The 21,921-nt window shown below is 43.9% G+C and overlaps 2 protein-coding genes across 3 annotated transcripts in view; one reads left to right on the forward strand and one right to left on the reverse strand.

The window, feature by feature from the left end:
* The window catches only part of LOC120043328 (zinc finger protein 2-like), a 401,596-nt gene that overhangs the window by 251,060 nt on the left and 128,615 nt on the right, over window positions 1-21,921 (forward strand). The gene's annotated exons all lie outside the window — the stretch shown is intronic.
* LOC120043333 (kelch repeat-containing protein) lies at window positions 565-19,062 on the reverse strand. The gene is made up of 12 exons (XM_038987958.1): window positions 18,864-19,062; window positions 18,338-18,499; window positions 17,818-17,899; window positions 16,242-16,301; window positions 15,427-15,715; window positions 15,209-15,340; window positions 3,920-4,107; window positions 3,584-3,780; window positions 3,022-3,113; window positions 2,630-2,684; window positions 2,240-2,337; window positions 565-2,142 (listed from the first exon to the last, which is right to left on the reverse strand). The coding sequence occupies exons 1-12, from the start codon at window positions 18,923-18,925 to the stop codon at window positions 1,907-1,909; spliced, it is 1,653 nt and encodes a 550-aa protein (XP_038843886.1). The 5' UTR covers window positions 18,926-19,062; the 3' UTR covers window positions 565-1,906.

Consider the following 21,921-nt stretch of genomic DNA (forward strand, 5'->3'; position numbering starts at 1 on the left):
ACATCACAAACCTTCATTCTGCTACCAAACTTTGCATCGGCACTGTTCTTCAATTAAATGTTTTTATTTTTTATTTTACAGTTTTCAGTGGAAATTGTTAAAAGTAGTCCCTATGCATAGGGTTGTATGGTTTGTTAAACTTTGGAATGAATCATTGTTTTTTTGAATCCTCATTTATTTAAAAAAAATGTTTTATGTAATCTAATCGGTCAGCTGTTACCATGGAATCGCCCTTTTGGTTTTATGCTCTTCAACAGTAATGACCTGACCAAATTCACATAGAAATATGACTTATAGATCTGTCATTCTCATTGAAAGCAAGTCTAAGAAGTGGTAGATCTGTTCTATGTGCGCTATTTCTGTGCTTCCCGTTCTTAAGTTTTGTTTTTTTGGTATTTTTCTTTTAGGTTTTGTACAAACAGCTTCAAACAGCTGAAAATACATGTTTGATTATGGAAAATATATTTCACAGCTGTTTAGATGGTACAATGATTCAATCTCTACACTATACTTGTTTTGTATGGCTGTCTCCGACTAAAAAATATTGTTAGACCAGGGCCCCCCCCATATCCTATTTATTGAATATAGTTTATCAGCCCAAATCGATATAGCGTTAAAAAGGCCAATATCGGCTGATAAAAATCGGTCGGGCTCTAATTAGAACTGTGTACCTGAGACACAGAAGCTTTAAAAAAAATATATATATATATATATAAAATAATTGGAACGAAGGAAAAAAACAAATTCTTTACATTTTTTTTTAGTCTACAACATGTCTGGTTGCCTGGTTTCCAGTCCGATTGAGTTATGGAATTTAATTGGCAACTGAGCAGAAACAGACTGGCAACCCAGCTTCAAATTATGCTTTAGTTTATTTCCATTATGGTTAATGACTATCTAAAGTAAAAAAAAAAAAAAAATTAAACTACTTGTACACACACACACACACATTACATCTCTAGGCTGACCAAAATAATAATAATTAAAAAAAACACTGTACTTGATGTGCAAAAGGGTTCCGTCAAACCATAAATCCTCACTTTATAAACCCCAGGGTTGTATTCATTGGGAACCAAAACTGTCCCAAATAGAACAACTACCTTCATTTGTCCAATAAGGAACCCTCATCATTTTCTGTTGCAGTTTTGCTACAGTGTGCACTGATGAACACGACCCAGACAGCTTGAGTTCCGAAACGGCAACCCATTCCCTACATAGGGCTCTGGTCAAAAGCAGTGCACCACAGAAATATATATTTCCTGGAATGTATACATGTTTTAATGTATCAATAACATCAGTCTGACCATTCTCTCAGCACCCTGAGAGACAGTTGAAAACAAAACGACTAGCACTTCCTGTTTCGAATGACGTGAAAACATCAGACTTTACAGCAGATCTGTGAGATTCCTCTAATACACCCATAGGGGCTGTGTATGTGGCCAGAGCCCTGGTCCAAAGTAGTGCACTATATAGGGAATCGGGTGCCATTTAGGATTCCACTCATGTGGTTTATGTTGTGTTCATAACCAAGTGGGAAGTAAATACCAGGTGGATTTATTCACGTGCTTTTAACTTGTTGATTAACGCAGATTGGCTAATGGAAAACGAGCTGCGTCAACCATAAAACTAGAAGTAATGTTATCATGCTCACAAACAAATTATAGTATAAAAAAAACAACATGAATAGGTAGCTTTTTATAAATAATGGTTTGTTATTGCATTTAGCTGCCGAAAATGCGGTTATTGGGGTCATTTCCTTACTTAAGGGAGGTCAGAATGTGGGATAAGTCGGAGCTCAGAGATAACATACATGTGTCCCACCAGTAATGACCATTAGGAGAGGCATTCAAGTGGATTTCTCCCCAGGTGTACGCGGTAAATTCCCACTTGGTTATTGAACACAGCATTAGTTCTGGTCCAGCAGTTCAGCGACAGTCAGGGTCGTCAGGTCGGAATAGAAGGTCCCCTCGTTGTCGCCCCCTCCAAATACCAGCAGGGTTTTGGGGGTGCGGTCGGAGTTCCGTTCGTTGCCATCATCCTTGAATGAAAGGTTTTGATTGGCTAGCGCCATGGTGATGATGGAATGTCCAGCTCTGGGCACGGAGAGCTGTGGGTGAACCAGCTCAGTCCAGGTGTTGGTGTCTGCAACACACACACACACACACACACAGTGTTGAGTGCCTGGTTCTGGAGGAGTGTGTGTGGCGAGAAGCAGGGTGTGTGTGTGTGTGTGTCTGACCTGTGTTGAAGGTGAAGGTGTCATTGAGGGCCTGGTTCCCGTTGTATCCCCCGTGGACCACAAACGTAGAGTCAGAGAGTAGCACACAACCATGCCAGCTGTAACACACACATCCATGTAACGTGTCCTGTTCTGTTACAGTTTTCATAGTGAGGAGCAGCAGTATCCAAAAGCACAAACATTTATGAAGACAGACAAAGCATTGTATTGATTACAGGTTCTCCCTTATATTAAAAAGGGAGCGATTCAATGGCACTTCCTGGGTTAAAAAGGTTCAACTTACCTTAAAGGATGGATAAAAGATGGCTGTCTGAATTATGAGAGACTCATTGAGTCTTTAAACTGTTTGTTTCTGTAACCTGCATTCTTGTGTATAGCCTTTAGTCCTACCTGCGAGGAGAAGGGGGTGATCCATTGGTCTGAACAGACGAAAACTCCATCAGTCCTGAAAACAATCAATTTATTTAGTCAGGATAGTCCACTCAGCAACACTTGCCAGTTTTCCAGGGAGTGTTGGGATCCATAAATCAATAAAGATACAGTGACTAATATTAAATAAACAGTAACTAATATTAAATAAACAGTAACTAATATTAAATAAACAAAGACAATCATTTAAAAATGTTAGGTCCTCCAATGCCGTCCCTCTAATAACTAACCGGCCAATTGTATTGCAGACCCTCAGACAAGCTGGAGAGCCATGAAGAGTAAACTGAATGGCAGTTAGGGAGGAAGTCTCACCACACATAGACCTACTGGACAAACAAGCCTGTGTCTCTTACCCAGGTCAAGCATGTACATGTCGTTGAAGCACAGTGGAGTGTCCCAGCCTCCGAACACATAGATCTTCCCCTGGATAACGCAGGCAGAGTGACTGGAGACAGAGAGAGAGACAGAGAGAGACAGAGAGAGAGAGAGAGAGAGAGAGAGAGAGAGAGAGAGAGAGAGAGAGAGAGAGAGAGAGAGAGAGAGAGAGAGAGAGAGAGAGAGAGAGAGAGAGAGAAAATGAGGGAATCGAAGAAGATAAATCAGACAAACCCCCCCCCCAAAAGACTGATCTGGTAATCCTCTGATATGTACTATAGAAGTTAAAGTTATTTGTACAACTAATCTGTGCTTTAACTTGATAAAAATCAAACCAGGTATTAGCTGCCAGTCTGTTTGTGCCATCATACCTACTTCCTATTGTCATGTTTGGTTTGACAATAGGCAATGGATTTTGACAAGAGGCCAAACAGATCTGGGCCCAGGCTACTCATGTGGATGTGAATCAAGAGTTAGAAAGAGGACCGCTCTTTCTAACTTATGGTCTGAAGCTTTTCGGTTTGGATCGGTCCATCTCACCCTGAGCGGGGGGCGGGCCTGTCGCCTGTGACGATGGGCTGGTACCAAATGGAGAGATGTGGGTCGAAGATGTAGAGGGAGTCACTGCAGCCGTCGGGTTCGGGGTGAGGGCGAGGGAACACCCCTCCCAGGACAAATAGCTCACCCCGAAACATGCTGCAGCTGTGATAGGCTAATGGAGGTACTTTTCCCTGGGCCTGGAGAGGAGAGGGAGAAGGGGGGTGGAGAAGGAGAGGAGGGTAGAAAGATCATTCATGTTCTCACATTTGCACAGATGGAAGCTTACACCGATCCAGTCCCGGATTATTAGGTGTATGTGTGTGTGTCCAGTCTCACCTCCACTGTGCTCCACTTCCAGCTCTGTGTATCCAGGATGTGAACATCATTGAACCACTTTTTGTTCTTAGAACCCCCGAACACAAAGATTCTTTTGGAATCAGGGTCGTAGGTCGCAGTATGGCCAATCCGGGCCTCGGGGGTGGGGCCTTCTGCCAGCGTCTCCGCGGGAACCCATGACATGTCCTCTGAAGGGTCGACAAGCAAGGAAGTGAGGGTGTCATGTGAACCAATTAAAAACGAAGATCCAAAGTACATGAAAAACACAGCTAGCTAAAGTACCTTCAGAAAGTAATCACACCCCTTGACATTTTGTTGTGTTACGAAGTGGGATTAAAATGAATTTAATTGTAATTCTTTTGTCAACAATCTAAGCAAAATACTCTGTCAGTGAAAGAAATTCAAAACATCTAAAAAAAATAGTGATTAATAAAAACACAAATAGCTAAGTATTCAACCACCCAAGTCAAAACACGTTAGAATCATCTTTGACAGCGATTACACCTGTGACTCTTTAGGGAGAGCTTTGCTCAATATTTGTTAATTATTTATTTTTAAACGTAAAATGCTGTCAAGTGGATTGTTGATCATTATTTTACAGCTATTTTTAAGTCTTGCTATAGAATTAAGCCGATGTAATTCAAAACTGTAACTAGGCCACTCAGGAACATTCAATGTCGTCTTGGTGAGCATCTCCAGTGTATATTTGGCCTTGTGTTTTAGGTTACTGTCCTGCTGAAAAGTGAATTGGTCTCCCAGCGTCTGTTGGAAAGCAAACAGAACCAGGTCTTCCTCTAGGATTTTGCTTGTGCTAAACAGTTTCTTCTTATCCTAAAAAAAAAGTCCCTAGTCCTTGCCGATCACAAGCATTCCCATAACATGATGCAGCCACCACCAAGCTTGAAAATATGAAGAGTGGTACTCAGTGATGTATTGTGTTGGATTTGCCCCGAAGATAATGCTTTGTATTCTGGACAATAAGTACATTTCTTTGCCACATTTTTTGCAGTATTACTTTAGTGCCTTATAGCAAACAAGATGCATGTTTAGGAATAAAGGCTTTTGTACAGGCTTCCTTCTGTTCACTCTGTCATTTAGGTTAGTATTGTGACTACAATGTAGTAACATTGTAACTACAATGTTGTTGATCCATCCTCAGTCCTATCACAGCCATTAAACTCTAACTGTTTAACAGTCACCATGGGCCTCATGGTGAAATCCCTGAGTGGTTTGCGTCCTCTCTGGCCACTGAGTTATGAAGGACGCCTGTATCTTTGTAGTGACTGGGTGTATTGATACACCATCCAAAGTGTAATGAAAAACTGCACCATGCTCAAAGGAATATTCAATGTCTGCTTTTTATTTTTTACCCATCAACCAATAGGTGCTCTTCTTTGCGAGGCATTGGGAAAACCTCCCTGGTCTTTGTGGTTGAATCTGTGTTTGAAATTCCCTGCTCGACTGAGGAACCTTAGAAATAATTCTGTGTGTGGGGTACAGAGATGAGGTAGTCATTAAAATCAATCATGTTAAACACTATTATTGCACATCGAGTGAGTCCATGCAACTTGAGAAGCACATTTGTACTCTACCTTATTTAGGCATAACAGGTTGAATCCTTATTGACAAGACATTTCAGCTTTTCATAATTTTTCACTAAATTCCACTGTAGATCAGTGACACAAAACCTAAAAGGAATCATATTTAAATGCAGGCTGTAAAAACAAAATGAGGAAATAGTAAAGGGCTGTGAACCCTTTCTGAAGGCCCTGCACCATCTACTACGGCTCTGTTATTGGTATAGACAGGGGGCTATACACACCATCTATTAGGGCTCTGTTATTGGTATAGACAGGGGGCTATACACACCATCTATTACGGCTCTGTTATCGGTATAGACAGGGGGCTATACACACCATCTATTAGGGCTCTGTTATCGGTATAGACAGGGGGCTATACACACACCATCTATTAGGGCTCTGTTATCGGTATAGACAGGGGGCTATATACACCATCTATTAGGGCTCTGTTATCGGTATAGACAGGGGGCTATACACACCATCTATTAGGGCTCTGTTATCGGTATAGACAGGGGGCTATACACACCATCTACTAGGGCTCTGTTATCGGTATCGACAGGGGGCTATACACACCATCTATTAGGGCTCTGTTATCGGTATCGACAGGGGGCTATACACACCATCTATTAGGGCTCTGTTATCGGTATCGACAGGGGGCTATACACACCATCTATTAGGGCTCTGTTATCGGTATCGACAGGGGGCTATACACACCATCTATTAGGGCTCTGTTATCGGTATCGACAGGGGGCTATACACACCATCTATTAGGGCTCTGTTATCGGTATCGACAGGGGGCTATACACACCATCTATTAGGGCTCTGTTATCGGTATCGACAGGGGGCTATACACACCATCTATTAGGGCTCTGTTATCGGTATCGACAGGGGGCTATACACACCATCTATTAGGGCTCTGTTATCGGTATCGACAGGGGGCTATACACACCATCTATTAGGGCTCTGTTATCGGTATCGACAGGGGGCTATACACACCATCTATTAGGGCTCTGTTATCGGTATCGACAGGGGGCTATACACACCATCTATTAGGGCTCTGTTATCGGTATCGACAGGGGGCTATACACACCATCTATTAGGGCTCTGTTATCGGTATCGACAGGGGGCTATACACACCATCTATTAGGGCTCTGTTATCGGTATCGACAGGGGGCTATACACACCATCTATTAGGGCTCTGTTATCGGTATCGACAGGGGCTATACACACCATCTATTAGGGCTCTGTTATCGGTATCGACAGGGGGCTATACACACCATCTATTAGGGCTCTGTTATCGGTATCGACAGGGGGCTATACACACCATCTATTAGGGCTCTGTTATCGGTATCGACAGGGGGCTATACACACCATCTATTAGGGCTCTGTTATCGGTATCGACAGGGGGCTATACACACCATCTATTAGGGCTCTGTTATCGGTATCGACAGGGGGCTATACACACCATCTATTAGGGCTCTGTTATCGGTATCGACAGGGGGCTATACACACCATCTATTAGGGCTCTGTTATCGGTATCGACAGGGGGCTATACACACCATCTATTAGGGCTCTGTTATCGGTATCGACAGGGGGCTATACACACCATCTATTAGGGCTCTGTTATCGGTATCGACAGGGGGCTATACACACCATCTATTAGGGCTCTGTTATCGGTATCGACAGGGGGCTATACACACCATCTATTAGGGCTCTGTTATCGGTATCGACAGGGGGCTATACACACCATCTATTAGGGCTCTGTTATCGGTATCGACAGGGGGCTATACACACCATCTATTAGGGCTCTGTTATCGGTATCGACAGGGGGCTATACACACCATCTATTAGGGCTCTGTTATCGGTATCGACAGGGGGCTATACACACCATCTATTAGGGCTCTGTTATCGGTATCGACAGGGGGCTATACACACCATCTATTAGGGCTCTGTTATCGGTATCGACAGGGGGCTATACACACCATCTATTAGGGCTCTGTTATCGGTATCGACAGGGGGCTATACACACCATCTATTAGGGCTCTGTTATCGGTATCGACAGGGGGCTATACACACCATCTATTAGGGCTCTGTTATCGGTATCGACAGGGGGCTATACACACCATCTATTAGGGCTCTGTTATCGGTATCGACAGGGGGCTATACACACCATCTATTAGGGCTCTGTTATCGGTATCGACAGGGGGCTATACACACCATCTATTAGGGCTCTGTTATCGGTATCGACAGGGGGCTATACACACCATCTATTAGGGCTCTGTTATCGGTATCGACAGGGGGCTATACACACCATCTATTAGGGCTCTGTTATCGGTATCGACAGGGGGCTATACACACCATCTATTAGGGCTCTGTTATCGGTATCGACAGGGGGCTATACACACCATCTATTAGGGCTCTGTTATCGGTATCGACAGGGGGCTATACACACCATCTATTAGGGCTCTGTTATCGGTATCGACAGGGGGCTATACACACCATCTATTAGGGCTCTGTTATCGGTATCGACAGGGGGCTATACACACCATCTATTAGGGCTCTGTTATCGGTATCGACAGGGGGCTATACACACCATCTATTAGGGCTCTGTTATCGGTATCGACAGGGGGCTATACACACCATCTATTAGGGCTCTGTTATCGGTATCGACAGGGGGCTATACACACCATCTATTAGGGCTCTGTTATCGGTATCGACAGGGGGCTATACACACCATCTATTAGGGCTCTGTTATCGGTATCGACAGGGGGCTATACACACCATCTATTAGGGCTCTGTTATCGGTATCGACAGGGGGCTATACACACCATCTATTAGGGCTCTGTTATCGGTATCGACAGGGGGCTATACACACCATCTATTAGGGCTCTGTTATCGGTATCGACAGGGGGCTATACACACCATCTATTAGGGCTCTGTTATCGGTATCGACAGGGGGCTATACACACCATCTATTAGGGCTCTGTTATCGGTATCGACAGGGGGCTATACACACCATCTATTAGGGCTCTGTTATCGGTATCGACAGGGGGCTATACACACCATCTATTAGGGCTCTGTTATCGGTATCGACAGGGGGCTATACACACCATCTATTAGGGCTCTGTTATCGGTATCGACAGGGGGCTATACACACCATCTATTAGGGCTCTGTTATCGGTATCGACAGGGGGCTATACACACCATCTATTAGGGCTCTGTTATCGGTATCGACAGGGGGCTATACACACCATCTATTAGGGCTCTGTTATCGGTATCGACAGGGGGCTATACACACCATCTATTAGGGCTCTGTTATCGGTATCGACAGGGGGCTATACACACCATCTATTAGGGCTCTGTTATCGGTATCGACAGGGGGCTATACACACCATCTATTAGGGCTCTGTTATCGGTATCGACAGGGGGCTATACACACCATCTATTAGGGCTCTGTTATCGGTATCGACAGGGGGCTATACACACCATCTATTAGGGCTCTGTTATCGGTATCGACAGGGGGCTATACACACCATCTATTAGGGCTCTGTTATCGGTATCGACAGGGGGCTATACACACCATCTATTAGGGCTCTGTTATCGGTATCGACAGGGGGCTATACACACCATCTATTAGGGCTCTGTTATCGGTATCGACAGGGGGCTATACACACCATCTATTAGGGCTCTGTTATCGGTATCGACAGGGGGCTATACACACCATCTATTAGGGCTCTGTTATCGGTATCGACAGGGGGCTATACACACCATCTATTAGGGCTCTGTTATCGGTATCGACAGGGGGCTATACACACCATCTATTAGGGCTCTGTTATCGGTATCGACAGGGGGCTATACACACCATCTATTAGGGCTCTGTTATCGGTATCGACAGGGGGCTATACACACCATCTATTAGGGCTCTGTTATCGGTATCGACAGGGGGCTATACACACCATCTATTAGGGCTCTGTTATCGGTATCGACAGGGGGCTATACACACCATCTATTAGGGCTCTGTTATCGGTATCGACAGGGGGCTATACACACCATCTATTAGGGCTCTGTTATCGGTATCGACAGGGGGCTATACACACCATCTATTAGGGCTCTGTTATCGGTATCGACAGGGGGCTATACACACCATCTATTAGGGCTCTGTTATCGGTATCGACAGGGGGCTATACACACCATCTATTAGGGCTCTGTTATCGGTATCGACAGGGGGCTATACACACCATCTATTAGGGCTCTGTTATCGGTATCGACAGGGGGCTATACACACCATCTATTAGGGCTCTGTTATCGGTATCGACAGGGGGCTATACACACCATCTATTAGGGCTCTGTTATCGGTATCGACAGGGGGCTATACACACCATCTATTAGGGCTCTGTTATCGGTATCGACAGGGGGCTATACACACCATCTATTAGGGCTCTGTTATCGGTATCGACAGGGGGCTATACACACCATCTATTAGGGCTCTGTTATCGGTATCGACAGGGGGCTATACACACCATCTATTAGGGCTCTGTTATCGGTATCGACAGGGGGCTATACACACCATCTATTAGGGCTCTGTTATCGGTATCGACAGGGGGCTATACACACCATCTATTAGGGCTCTGTTATCGGTATCGACAGGGGGCTATACACACCATCTATTAGGGCTCTGTTATCGGTATCGACAGGGGGCTATACACACCATCTATTAGGGCTCTGTTATCGGTATCGACAGGGGGCTATACACACCATCTATTAGGGCTCTGTTATCGGTATCGACAGGGGGCTATACACACCATCTATTAGGGCTCTGTTATCGGTATCGACAGGGGGCTATACACACCATCTATTAGGGCTCTGTTATCGGTATCGACAGGGGGCTATACACACCATCTATTAGGGCTCTGTTATCGGTATCGACAGGGGGCTATACACACCATCTATTAGGGCTCTGTTATCGGTATCGACAGGGGGCTATACACACCATCTATTAGGGCTCTGTTATCGGTATCGACAGGGGGCTATACACACCATCTATTAGGGCTCTGTTATCGGTATCGACAGGGGGCTATACACACCATCTATTAGGGCTCTGTTATCGGTATCGACAGGGGGCTATACACACCATCTATTAGGGCTCTGTTATCGGTATCGACAGGGGGCTATACACACCATCTATTAGGGCTCTGTTATCGGTATCGACAGGGGGCTATACACACCATCTATTAGGGCTCTGTTATCGGTATCGACAGGGGGCTATACACACCATCTATTAGGGCTCTGTTATCGGTATCGACAGGGGGCTATACACACCATCTATTAGGGCTCTGTTATCGGTATCGACAGGGGGCTATACACACCATCTATTAGGGCTCTGTTATCGGTATCGACAGGGGGCTATACACACCATCTATTAGGGCTCTGTTATCGGTATCGACAGGGGGCTATACACACCATCTATTAGGGCTCTGTTATCGGTATCGACAGGGGGCTATACACACCATCTATTAGGGCTCTGTTATCGGTATCGACAGGGGGCTATACACACCATCTATTAGGGCTCTGTTATCGGTATCGACAGGGGGCTATACACACCATCTATTAGGGCTCTGTTATCGGTATCGACAGGGGGCTATACACACCATCTATTAGGGCTCTGTTATCGGTATCGACAGGGGGCTATACACACCATCTATTAGGGCTCTGTTATCGGTATCGACAGGGGGCTATACACACCATCTATTAGGGCTCTGTTATCGGTATCGACAGGGGGCTATACACACCATCTATTAGGGCTCTGTTATCGGTATCGACAGGGGGCTATACACACCATCTATTAGGGCTCTGTTATCGGTATAGACAGGGGGCTATACACACCATCTATTAGGGCTCTGTTATCGGTATAGACAGGGGGCTATATACACCATCTATTAGGGCTCTGTTATCGGTATAGACAGGGGGCTATATACACCATCTATTAGGGCTCTGTTATCGGTATAGACAGGGGGCTATATACACCATCTATTAGGGCTCTGTTATCGGTATAGACAGGGGGCTATATACACCATCTATTAGGGCTCTGTTATCGGTATCGACAGGGGGCTATATACACCATCTATTAGGGCTCTGTTATCGGTATAGACAGGGGGCTATACACACCATCTATTAGGGCTCTGTTATCGGTATCGACAGGGGGCTATACACACCATCTATTAGGGCTCTGTTATCGGTATCGACAGGGGGCTATACACACCATCTATTAGGGCTCTGTTATCGGTATCGACAGGGGGCTATACACACCATCTATTAGGGCTCTGTTATCGGTATAGACAGGGGGCTATACACACCATCTATTAGGGCTCTGTTATCGGTATAGACAGGGGGCTATATACACCATCTATTAGGGCTCTGTTATCGGTATAGACAGGGGGCTATATACACCATCTATTAGGGCTCTGTTATTGGTATAGACAGGGGGCTATATACACCATCTATTAGGGCTCTGTTATTGGTATAGACAGGGGGCTATATACACCATCTATTAGGGCTCTGTTATTGGTATAGACAGGGGGCTATATACACCATCTATTAGGGCTCTGTTATTGGTATAGACAGGGGGCTATATACACCATCTATTAGGGCTCTGTTATTGGTATAGACAGGGGGCTATATACACCATCTATTAGGGCTGTTATTGGTATAGACAGGGGGCTATACACACCATCTATTAGGGCTCTGTTATCGGTATAGACAGGGGGCTATACACACCATCTATTAGGGCTCTGTTATCGGTATAGACAGGGGGCTATACACACCATCTATTAGGGCTCTGTTATCGGTATAGACAGGGGGCTATACACACCATCTATTAGGGCTCTGTTATCGGTATAGACAGGGGGCTATACACACCATCTATTAGGGCTCTGTTATCGGTATAGACAGGGGGCTATACACACCATCTATTAGGGCTCTGTTATCGGTATAGACAGGGGGCTATACACACCATCTATTAGGGCTCTGTTATCGGTATAGACAGGGGGCTATATACACCATCTATTAGGGCTCTGTTATCGGTATAGACAGGGGGCTATATACACCATCTATTAGGGCTCTGTTATCGGTATAGACAGGGGGCTATATACACCATCTATTAGGGCTCTGTTATCGGTATAGACAGGGGGCTATATACACCATCTATTAGGGCTCTGTTATCGGTATCGACAGGGGGCTATATACACCATCTATTAGGGCTCTGTTATCGGTATCGACAGGGGGCTATATACACCATCTATTAGGGCTCTGTTATCGGTATCGACAGGGGGCTATATACACCATCTATTAGGGCTCTGTTATCGGTATCGACAGGGGGCTATACACACCATCTATTAGGGCTCTGTTATCGGTATAGACAGGGGGCTATACACACCATCTATTAGGGCTCTGTTATCGGTATCGACAGGGGGCTATACACACCATCTATTAGGGCTCTGTTATCGGTATCGACAGGGGGCTATACACACCATCTATTAGGGCTCTGTTATCGGTATAGACAGGGGGCTATACACACCATCTATTAGGGCTCTGTTATCGGTATAGACAGGGGGCTATATACACCATCTATTAGGGCTCTGTTATCGGTATAGACAGGGGGCTATATACACCATCTATTAGGGCTCTGTTATTGGTATAGACAGGGGGCTATATACACCATCTATTAGGGCTCTGTTATTGGTATAGACAGGGGGCTATATACACCATCTATTAGGGCTCTGTTATTGGTATAGACAGGGGGCTATATACACCATCTATTAGGGCTCTGTTATTGGTATAGACAGGGGGCTATATACACCATCTATTAGGGCTCTGTTATTGGTATAGACAGGGGGCTATATACACCATCTATTAGGGCTGTTATTGGTATAGACAGGGGGCTATACACACCATCTATTACAGCTCTGTTATTGGTATAGACAGGGGGCTATATACACCATCTATTAGGGCTCTGTTATTGGTATAGACAGGGGGCTATATACACCATCTATTAGGGCTCTGTTATTGGTATAGACAGGGGGCTATATACACCATCTATTAGGGCTCTGTTATCGGTATAGACAGGGGGCTATACACACCATCTATTACGGCTCTGTTATTGGTATCAAGGTGAAGATTTACAGTTGAAGTTAGAAGTTTACATACACTTATGTTGGAGTCATTAAAACTCGTTTTTCAACCACTCCACACATTTTTTGTTACAAAACTGTAGTTTTGGCAAGTCGGTTAGGACATATACTTTGTGCATGACACAAGTCATTTTTCCAACAATTGTTAACAGACAGATTATTTAACTTATAATTCACTGTATCACAATTCCAGTGGGTCAGAAGTTTACCTGTGGATGTATTTCAAGGCCTACCGTCAAACTCAGTGCCTCTTTGCTTGACATCATGGGATAAGCAAAAGAAATCAGCCAAGACCTCAAAAAAAAATTTGTAGACCTCCACAAGTCTGCTTCATCCCTGGGAGCAATTTCCAAACGCCTGAAGTTCATCTGTACATACAATAGTACGCAAGTATAAACACCATGGGACCACGCAGCCGTCATTACCGCTCAGGAAGGAGACGCGTTCTGTCTCCTAGAGATGAATGTACTTTGGTGCGAAAAGTACAAATCAATCCCAGAACAACAGCAAAGGACCTTGTGAAGATGCTGGAGAAAACAGGTACAAAAGTATCTATGTCCACAGTAAAACGAGTCCTATATAGACATAACCTGAAAGGCCGCTCAGCAAGAAAGAAGCCACTGCTCCAAAACCGCCATAAAAAAGCCAGACTACGGTTTGCAACTGCACATGGGAACAAAGATTGTACTTTTTGGAGAAATGTCCTCTGGTCTGATGAAACAAAAATAGAACTGTTTGGCCATAATGACCATCGTTATGTTTGGAGGAAAAAGGGGGAAGCTTGCAAACCGAAGAACACCATCCCAACCGTGAAGCACGGGGGTGGGCAGCATCATGTTGTGGGGGTGCTTTGCTGCAGGAGGGACTTCACAAAATAGATGGCATCATGAGGGAAAAAAATTATGTGGATATATTGAAGCAACATCTCAAGACATCAGTCAGGAAGTTAAAGCTTGGTCACAAATGGGTCTTCCAAATGGACAATGACCCCAAGCATACTTCCAAAGTTGTGGCAAAATGGCTTAAGGACAACAAAGTCAAGGTATTGGACTGGCCATCACAAAGCCCTGACCTTAATCCTATAGAACATTGTGGGCAGAACTGAAAAAGTGTGTGCGAGCAAGGAGGCCTACAAACCTGACTCAGTTACACCAGCTGTCAGGAGGAATGGGACAAAATTCACCCAACTTATTGTGGGAAGCTTGTGGAAGGCTACCCGAAACGTTTGACCCAAGTTAAACAATTTAAAGGCAATGCTACCAAATACTAATTGAGTGTATGTAAACTTCTGACCCACTGGGAATGTGATGAAAGAAATAAAAGCTGAAATAAATAATTCTCTACTATTATTCTGACATTTCACATTCTAAAAATAAAGTGGTGATCCTAACTGACCTAAGACAAGGAATTTGTACTAGGATTAAATGTCAAGGAATTGTGAAAAACTGAGTTTAAATGTCTTTGGCTGATGTGTATATAAACTTCTGACTTCAACTGTACATCATGTCTTAAGGTGAACCCACCAGTGCACAGCTTCCACATGGGGTCCTTGCAGAACTGCATCTTGGATCCCTGCCCTCCAATCAGAATGGCTGTCTGGGGGTCGATGGGGCACAGGCTCTGACCCCAGCGACCTGACGGGTTGACCAATGGGGCTGCATCGATGAGGAGGCAGCAGGGTCAATACACTGGTTGGTAGTCTACACACAATAATGTATCCTTTCCACCCACGTTAACTCACCAGTCTGTGGAGTGGGTGTCTTGGCCGGTCGACCCTTGCCTCTCTGTGGAGGAGTGTTCTGAGGGGCGAGAGCCGCGCCTCCCTGCCCCTCGCCCTGGAGGAACAGTCTGGTCTGACCTCCTCTGCTCTGACCTCTGACCTTTCTGAGGGGGGTTGACTTCTCTGAAAATGACGACAACACTTCGATGGGACACGTGTTCTCCTTCCCTCTGTTCTCTTCCTCGTCTTCTTCCCCAGTTTGTCCCCTCTTTCTCTTCCCCTCCCTAACAGGGGAAGGGGCCATGGAGCTCTGGAATAGAAGAGGAGAGAGGGAGGAAAGAGGGGGAGGAGAAAGCAGACAGAGAGGGGGAGGAGAAAGAGAGGACAGAGAGGGGGAGGAGAAAGAGAGGGAGGACAGAGAGGGCAGAATGGAAGAAGTTAAACTGTGACTCAGCAATGACGTTGCCACAAGCAGGATGTACTGCAGATACTTTGGACTTGAGCCCGATATTGCAGTCTACTTCGTGCAATACTGACTCTACCTTTGAGTGACATCATTTAACGAGGTTCTAAAGTAACAATGGGCTTATCTCTTTTGAATTACAAGATGGCGTCCTCTCCGGTCCCCAACATTCACTGGTGTAGAATAACTTCCCTAGAGCAGTGTTTCACTGCTCTCCATTTTAGTTTTTAAACTCTAGCACTACACATCTTCATCATCAAACCTTTAATTAGTGGACTCGGGTGTGTTAGCGCCAGGGCAACAACTACAATGTGTACCCTTTAAGAAACACTGCCCTAGAAGGACTGTGACGAGCCAGGCGTGTTGAGCTCACCTCTGGGGTGTATTCCTTCATGGACAGGGTGAGGTCAAGGTCCATCATATCCCCTTTGGCCTGTAGAACAAACAGAGTCAAGTCCATCGTTGTTTGGATCATCTCAAATGTAAGGCATAGTTCTGTATATCTGCTCTGCTTTAGAGATGTTTTCCTGCCAGTCTAGAAAATATATTAAACCAGGAATTATTTATCTGTATCTAACCATCCCACTTTCTCCATCTCTATAGATACCATAGTAGTTTAGGCAGTACTCCGCCAGAGGTGCGTTCAACAAGGGGAAAAGTTAGTGAACGTTGGCTAACATAGTCCATTAGTTATTTTGTTAGCGGTGACCGTTAACGTTAGCGAACAGTCGGAGAAGGTAGCGTGCAGCGAACGGAAGTGTCTGTTTAAACTGCCGCTACCAATAAATCAACTGGGATGTAGACTTTCTACACTGAACAAAAATATAAAACGCAACATGTAAAGTGTTGGTCCCATGTTTCATGAGCTGATTATTATTTATTTTTAATCCCAGAAATGTTCCATATGCACAAAAATCTTATTTCTGTAAAATGTTGTTTACATCCTTGTTAGTGAGCATTTCTCCTTTTCTAAGATGATCCATCCACCTGACAGGTGTGGCACATCAAAAAGCTTATTTAACAGCATGATCATTTCACAGGTGCACCTTGTGCTGGGGACAATAAAATGCCACTAAAATGTGCAGTTGTGTCACAACACAAGGCCACAGATGTCTCAATTTGAGGGAGCATGCAATTGGCATGCTGACTGCAGGAATGTCCACTAGAGCTGTTGCCAGAGAATTGAATGTTAATTTCTCTACTATAAGCTGCCTCCAACATCGTTTCAGAGAATTTGGCAGTCGGTCGAACAAGCCTCACAACCGCAGACCACGTGTAACCACGCCAACCCAGGACCTCGATAACCAGCTTCTCCACCGGTGGGATCATAGGCCCACCCAATGTAGAGCCAGGCCCAGCCAATGTAGAGCCAGGCCCAGCCAATGTAGAGCCAGGCCCAGCCAAGCGGAATAAGTTTTTCCCCACAAGGTCTTTATTTCAGACATAAATACTCCTCATACGCCTGAAATAAAGACTTTGTGGGGAAAAGGGTGTTCTGATTGGCTGGGCCTGGCTCTATATTGGGTGGGCCTGACTGCCAAGTGGGTGGGCCTATGCCCTTGAAGGCCCACCCATAGCTGCACCCCTGCCCAGTCATGTGAATTCCATAGATCAGGGCCTAATGAAATTATTTCAATCAACTGATTTCCTTCTACGAACTGTAACTCTAAAATCTTTTAAATTGTTGCGTTTATACCTTTGTTCATTATATTTAGTAGGAATTGCTAAGTCATTTTTAGTTTGCAGTCGCTAAAAACCACAGTAATCCTTACAAAAAGTAGCCGTTTGATGTTTCACTAACATTTTGGAATGTTTATTCAAGTCGTTCAACTGAAATTGTTACTCTGGCAACATGTTCCCCGCAAACAGAAGCCTTGTTGAACTCGCCCCAGGTGTCCTCCTTCCAAGCTGACAGTCAACAACTCCCTCTGTCCCATCTGTCCACTCACCAGGTGTCCTCCTTCCAAGCTGACAGTTAACATCACTCCCTCAGTCCAGCTCTCCTCTTCCCACTGCTCCCATGTTAAACACCTGAACCAGGAACAAGATAATGTGACAATCACACTACAACACTTTACATCCCATTATTACCATCTAAGACAGTGGTTCTCAATACTGATCCTGGTGACACAAAGGGTGCACATTTCAGTTTTTTCCTTAGGACCAGGATTGACAAATACTGGTCTAGGAGACATGCAAAATAAACTTTAACTAGGGACAAGTCAGTCAGTGTGTGTGTGCCTTCTTGTGGGACATCCCAAAAATATCCTTCCATGTATTTGTCTACATCATAGCTCGCTGGGCCACGTTCAGTAAGCAAATGTTGCAGAACGTTTTCAGATAGCAATATCAAGAATAGAGTGATTCCTTGTGCTACATGTCAGCGAGGCATTTTTTGTTCTTCATGACATTTCCTCGATGTTGTGTTTTTCTGAACGTGTCCTGGCCCTGGAAATATAGGAACGTTACCTGTTATAAGGTGTCAGTTTTCCTATGGTGATTGGAACTCTGTCGACGTCGTTGAGTTCTGCGTTGACGCAGATCCGGTCTCCCCATCGCCCCCTGGAAAACAGCACCACCTGCTGGGAACTCGGTGGTACTGCAACGGAAAACTGGGCTGACCCGTTTGCGCTATAAAAGGAGAGTTAAATATTAAAACTACTTAACGTTACCTATTAACGTAACTAGCTAGCTGGTGCAAAAAAATATTTACACTTGAGCTACTTTATATCATGCATTTTCCTACACTTTGACAAGACATGTGTTGGGGTAACCATACCAGAATCTAGCTTTGACTGCTGCACCATGCGTGATTATGGAATTTTGTGATAGCATAGCTAGCTAAATGCATTTATAAAAACATGCAACTCACACATTCGTGTTATCGATTAACAAACAAAAATAAGTTGAAAAAGCGATAAATAGCCATCTAGTATCGAATAAGATACATCAAACTATCGTTACACGGTTGGCTAGCTAACGTTAGATAATTTACCATAGGAGCTTTAGGGGCGCATCGTTCTCTCCCAAAACAACGTAGACCCCAAAATCATCCATGTGCGTTGTCCTTCTCCTCCCGAAGCAAACTTGATATTTGGAGACAGAAATAAACTCAAAACATTAAGCTAATTTTGATTAATGTTCAAAAGTAGTGGAGATACTAATCAAATGTCTCCTTGTCCAACTTCTCATCTCCCGCCACCGTAGTGCATAAAATACAAAACCCGCGCCAGTTCTCGAAGTTTGACACCTTCTGTGTAAGCCAATCAGACGGCTGGGTTCCGCAGCCTCGGGATGAAGAAATGGTCTCCGGCCCACTGAGGCATTCCATAGGCGGGATATTCAGATTTCTGTGTTCAAGAACATTGAACGGTCTCCAAATTAAAGAACTGTTCAGAATTTTAAGTTCTGCTCTTGAAGCTGTAAATGTTATGGTTGGTTGAGTTGTTTCTTTAAGTCTATAAATTATATTCAGTTAGTAAATTGAAGAATAAGAATGTGTTCTTAGCTGACTTGCCTAGTTAAAAATAAAGGTTAAATGAAAATACAAAAAATAAGTACTCTAAAGTGTAATTTTATGATCTGATTTCCTCTCTCCACTTTTTGGAAGTTATACAGACAAAAAAACAGACATCTAAAACCAAAATCGTATAATTTAGTAATAATAACATATAATAATGAGTAGCTATTTGGGCTCCCGAGTGGCGCAGTGGTCTAAGGCATTGCATCTCAGTGCAAGAGGTGTCACTACAGTCCCTGGTTTGAATCCAGGCTGTATCACATCCGGCTGTGATTGGGAGTCCCGTAGGGCAGTGCACAATTGGCCCAGTGTCGTCTGGGTTTCGCCGGGGTAGGCCGTCATTGTAAATAAGAATTTGTTCTTAACTGACTTGCATAGTTAAATACATTTTTTTTTTTAAATAGTTATTTAGTATGCAAGGTGAGTTGTAGATCACTCAGTCTGACAGCAGTCTTCTGTCGTGTTGCCCTAAGCTATAGCCCGAGCTGCCTCTAGAGGGCAGTTTGCGCCAGGCGAAAAATTACTGCATACGTTTTGGAACCAGGCTGCCTCCCTGGCGTGAGCGATGGCGAATCGGCTCAAAACAAAAGTGACATAGGTTAATTAAGCACGTGGAGCTTAATGAGTAGGATTCTCGGTTCTCGTGCAAAATAAGCTATGTTTCCATGAACTTGTACAGTGACTTTTTTTGTTGAAGTCATATAGAAAATAGATGCGGCAACTGTCTGCTGCAGTGCATTTCCATTGAACTATCTTGTGACGATAAAAACAGCTGGACGTAATGACGTCACATCAACAACGACAAAACCTGTAGCAAGGTTTGCATTAAACTAATTTATAGTCTGTCACAGTGGACGCGTCATAATACCCATAAAAGCTAGCGGTAAAACACGGAAATGGCTGTAAATAGTTTTTTCGACATACATTTTTCACAGCGTAAATTGTACAAACACTTAAAATAAAATATGTGTTTGGTGTAGCCTTACATTGGCGTGATGTTTTGATAACCGTGTAGTAAGGGTGGCTACTTTGAAGAATCTTGAAGAAATATATTTTGATTTGTTTAACACTTTTGGTTACTACATGATTCCATATGTGTTATTTCATAGTTTTGATGTCTTCTATTATTCTACAACGTGGAAAATAGTATTTTTTTTAATACTACCTGTGTGTGTGTGTGTGTGTGTGTGTGTGTGTGTGTGTGTGTGTGTGTGTGTGTGTGTGTGTGTGTGTGTGTGTGTCCAAAAATGGATGTAGTCCAAAAATGGATGTAGCAACTACAGATTGCCCCTTTGTAAGTCTATCAAAAGTGTGCAAGTTTGAACATGTGTCCATTAGGCCTAAGGATTATATATTTTTTCCCCAGCATGAATTAGATTGAGCAATAAAAGCCCCACATTTATTCCATACGCTGGGATCCTCACTATGCAGCTGTTGTAAGAGCGCATTTTTCACTGGCTGTCCACTGGTTTCAAAAACAATGATTGATAGGCAGCTTAAACTTCTTGAATTCAACCATTATTGGGTTCAAATACACATTTAGATTTGTGAACAGCCATCCACAACAACCACAATCCGTAAGGCGCAAATAGCTAAATGAGAGAACAGCAGTGTGATTCACCTGCCCAATGCGCAATGTAGATATCAATAATAAGTGATATCCGTATCGCCGTAGACTTCACCACTGCTCCTCATCCTTCAAGTTGGATAATGGTTTATTTTTGTTTTGTTTTTTAATATTGCGGATAGATTGTTGCTTCCATCTATGTAATTGTCTGCATCCATACATACAGTTGAAGTTGGAAGTTTACATACACCTTAGGCAAATACATTTAAACTCAGTTTTTTCACAATTCCTGACATTTAATCCAAGTAAACATTCCCTAACTTAGGTCATTGTCACGTTCCTGACCTGATTTCCTTTATTTTGTCTTTATTTAGTATGGTCAGGGCGTGAGTTGGGGTGGGCATTCTATGTTATGTGTTTCTATGTTGGGTTCTTTTCAATTTAGCCTGATATGGTTCTCAATCAGGGGCAGGTGTTTTACGTTTCCTCTGATTGAGAACCATATTAAGGTAGGCTGTTCACATCGTTTGTTTGTGGGTGATTGTCTTCCGTGTCTGTGTATGTACCACACGGGACTGTTTCGTTTGTTTAGTCTGTTCATGTTATGTAAGTTCTCATGTCCAGGTCGGTCTACGTCGTTTTTGTTATTTTGTAATTTATCAAGTGTGCTTCGTGTTCGTCTTGTTTAATAAATTCATTATGTATTCCACAAAAGCTGCGTTTTGGTCCGATCCCTGCTCCTCCTCAGACGAGGAGGAGAACAATCGTTACAGTCATTTAGGATCACCACTTTATTTTAAGAATGTGAAATGTTAGAATAATAGTAGAGAGTGATTTATTTCAGCTTGTATTTCTTTCATCACAATCCCAGTGGGTCAGAAGTTTAAGTACACAATTAATATTTGGTAGCATTGCCTTTAAATTGTTTAACTTGGGTCAAACGTTTCGGGTAGCCTTCCACAAGCT

The sequence above is a fragment of the Salvelinus namaycush genome, unplaced genomic scaffold (genome assembly GCF_016432855.1).
Source record: "Salvelinus namaycush isolate Seneca unplaced genomic scaffold, SaNama_1.0 Scaffold9, whole genome shotgun sequence".
Taxonomy (NCBI): Eukaryota; Metazoa; Chordata; class Actinopteri; order Salmoniformes; family Salmonidae; genus Salvelinus; species Salvelinus namaycush.

Excerpts from the sequence above, each read along its gene's own strand:
- LOC120043333 (XM_038987958.1), bottom strand. The coding sequence starts at position 18,925 with ATGGATGATTTTGGGGTCTACGTTGTTTTGGGAGAGAACGATGCGCCC. Across the intron at positions 17,900-18,337 it reads AAACTGACACCTTATAACAG|GTGTTTAACATGGGAGCAGT; the intron begins GTAACGTTCCTA and ends TTCCTGGTTCAG. Across the intron at positions 2,338-2,629 it reads TCACCCCCTTCTCCTCGCAG|CTGGCATGGTTGTGTGCTAC; the intron begins GTAGGACTAAAG and ends TGTGTGTTACAG.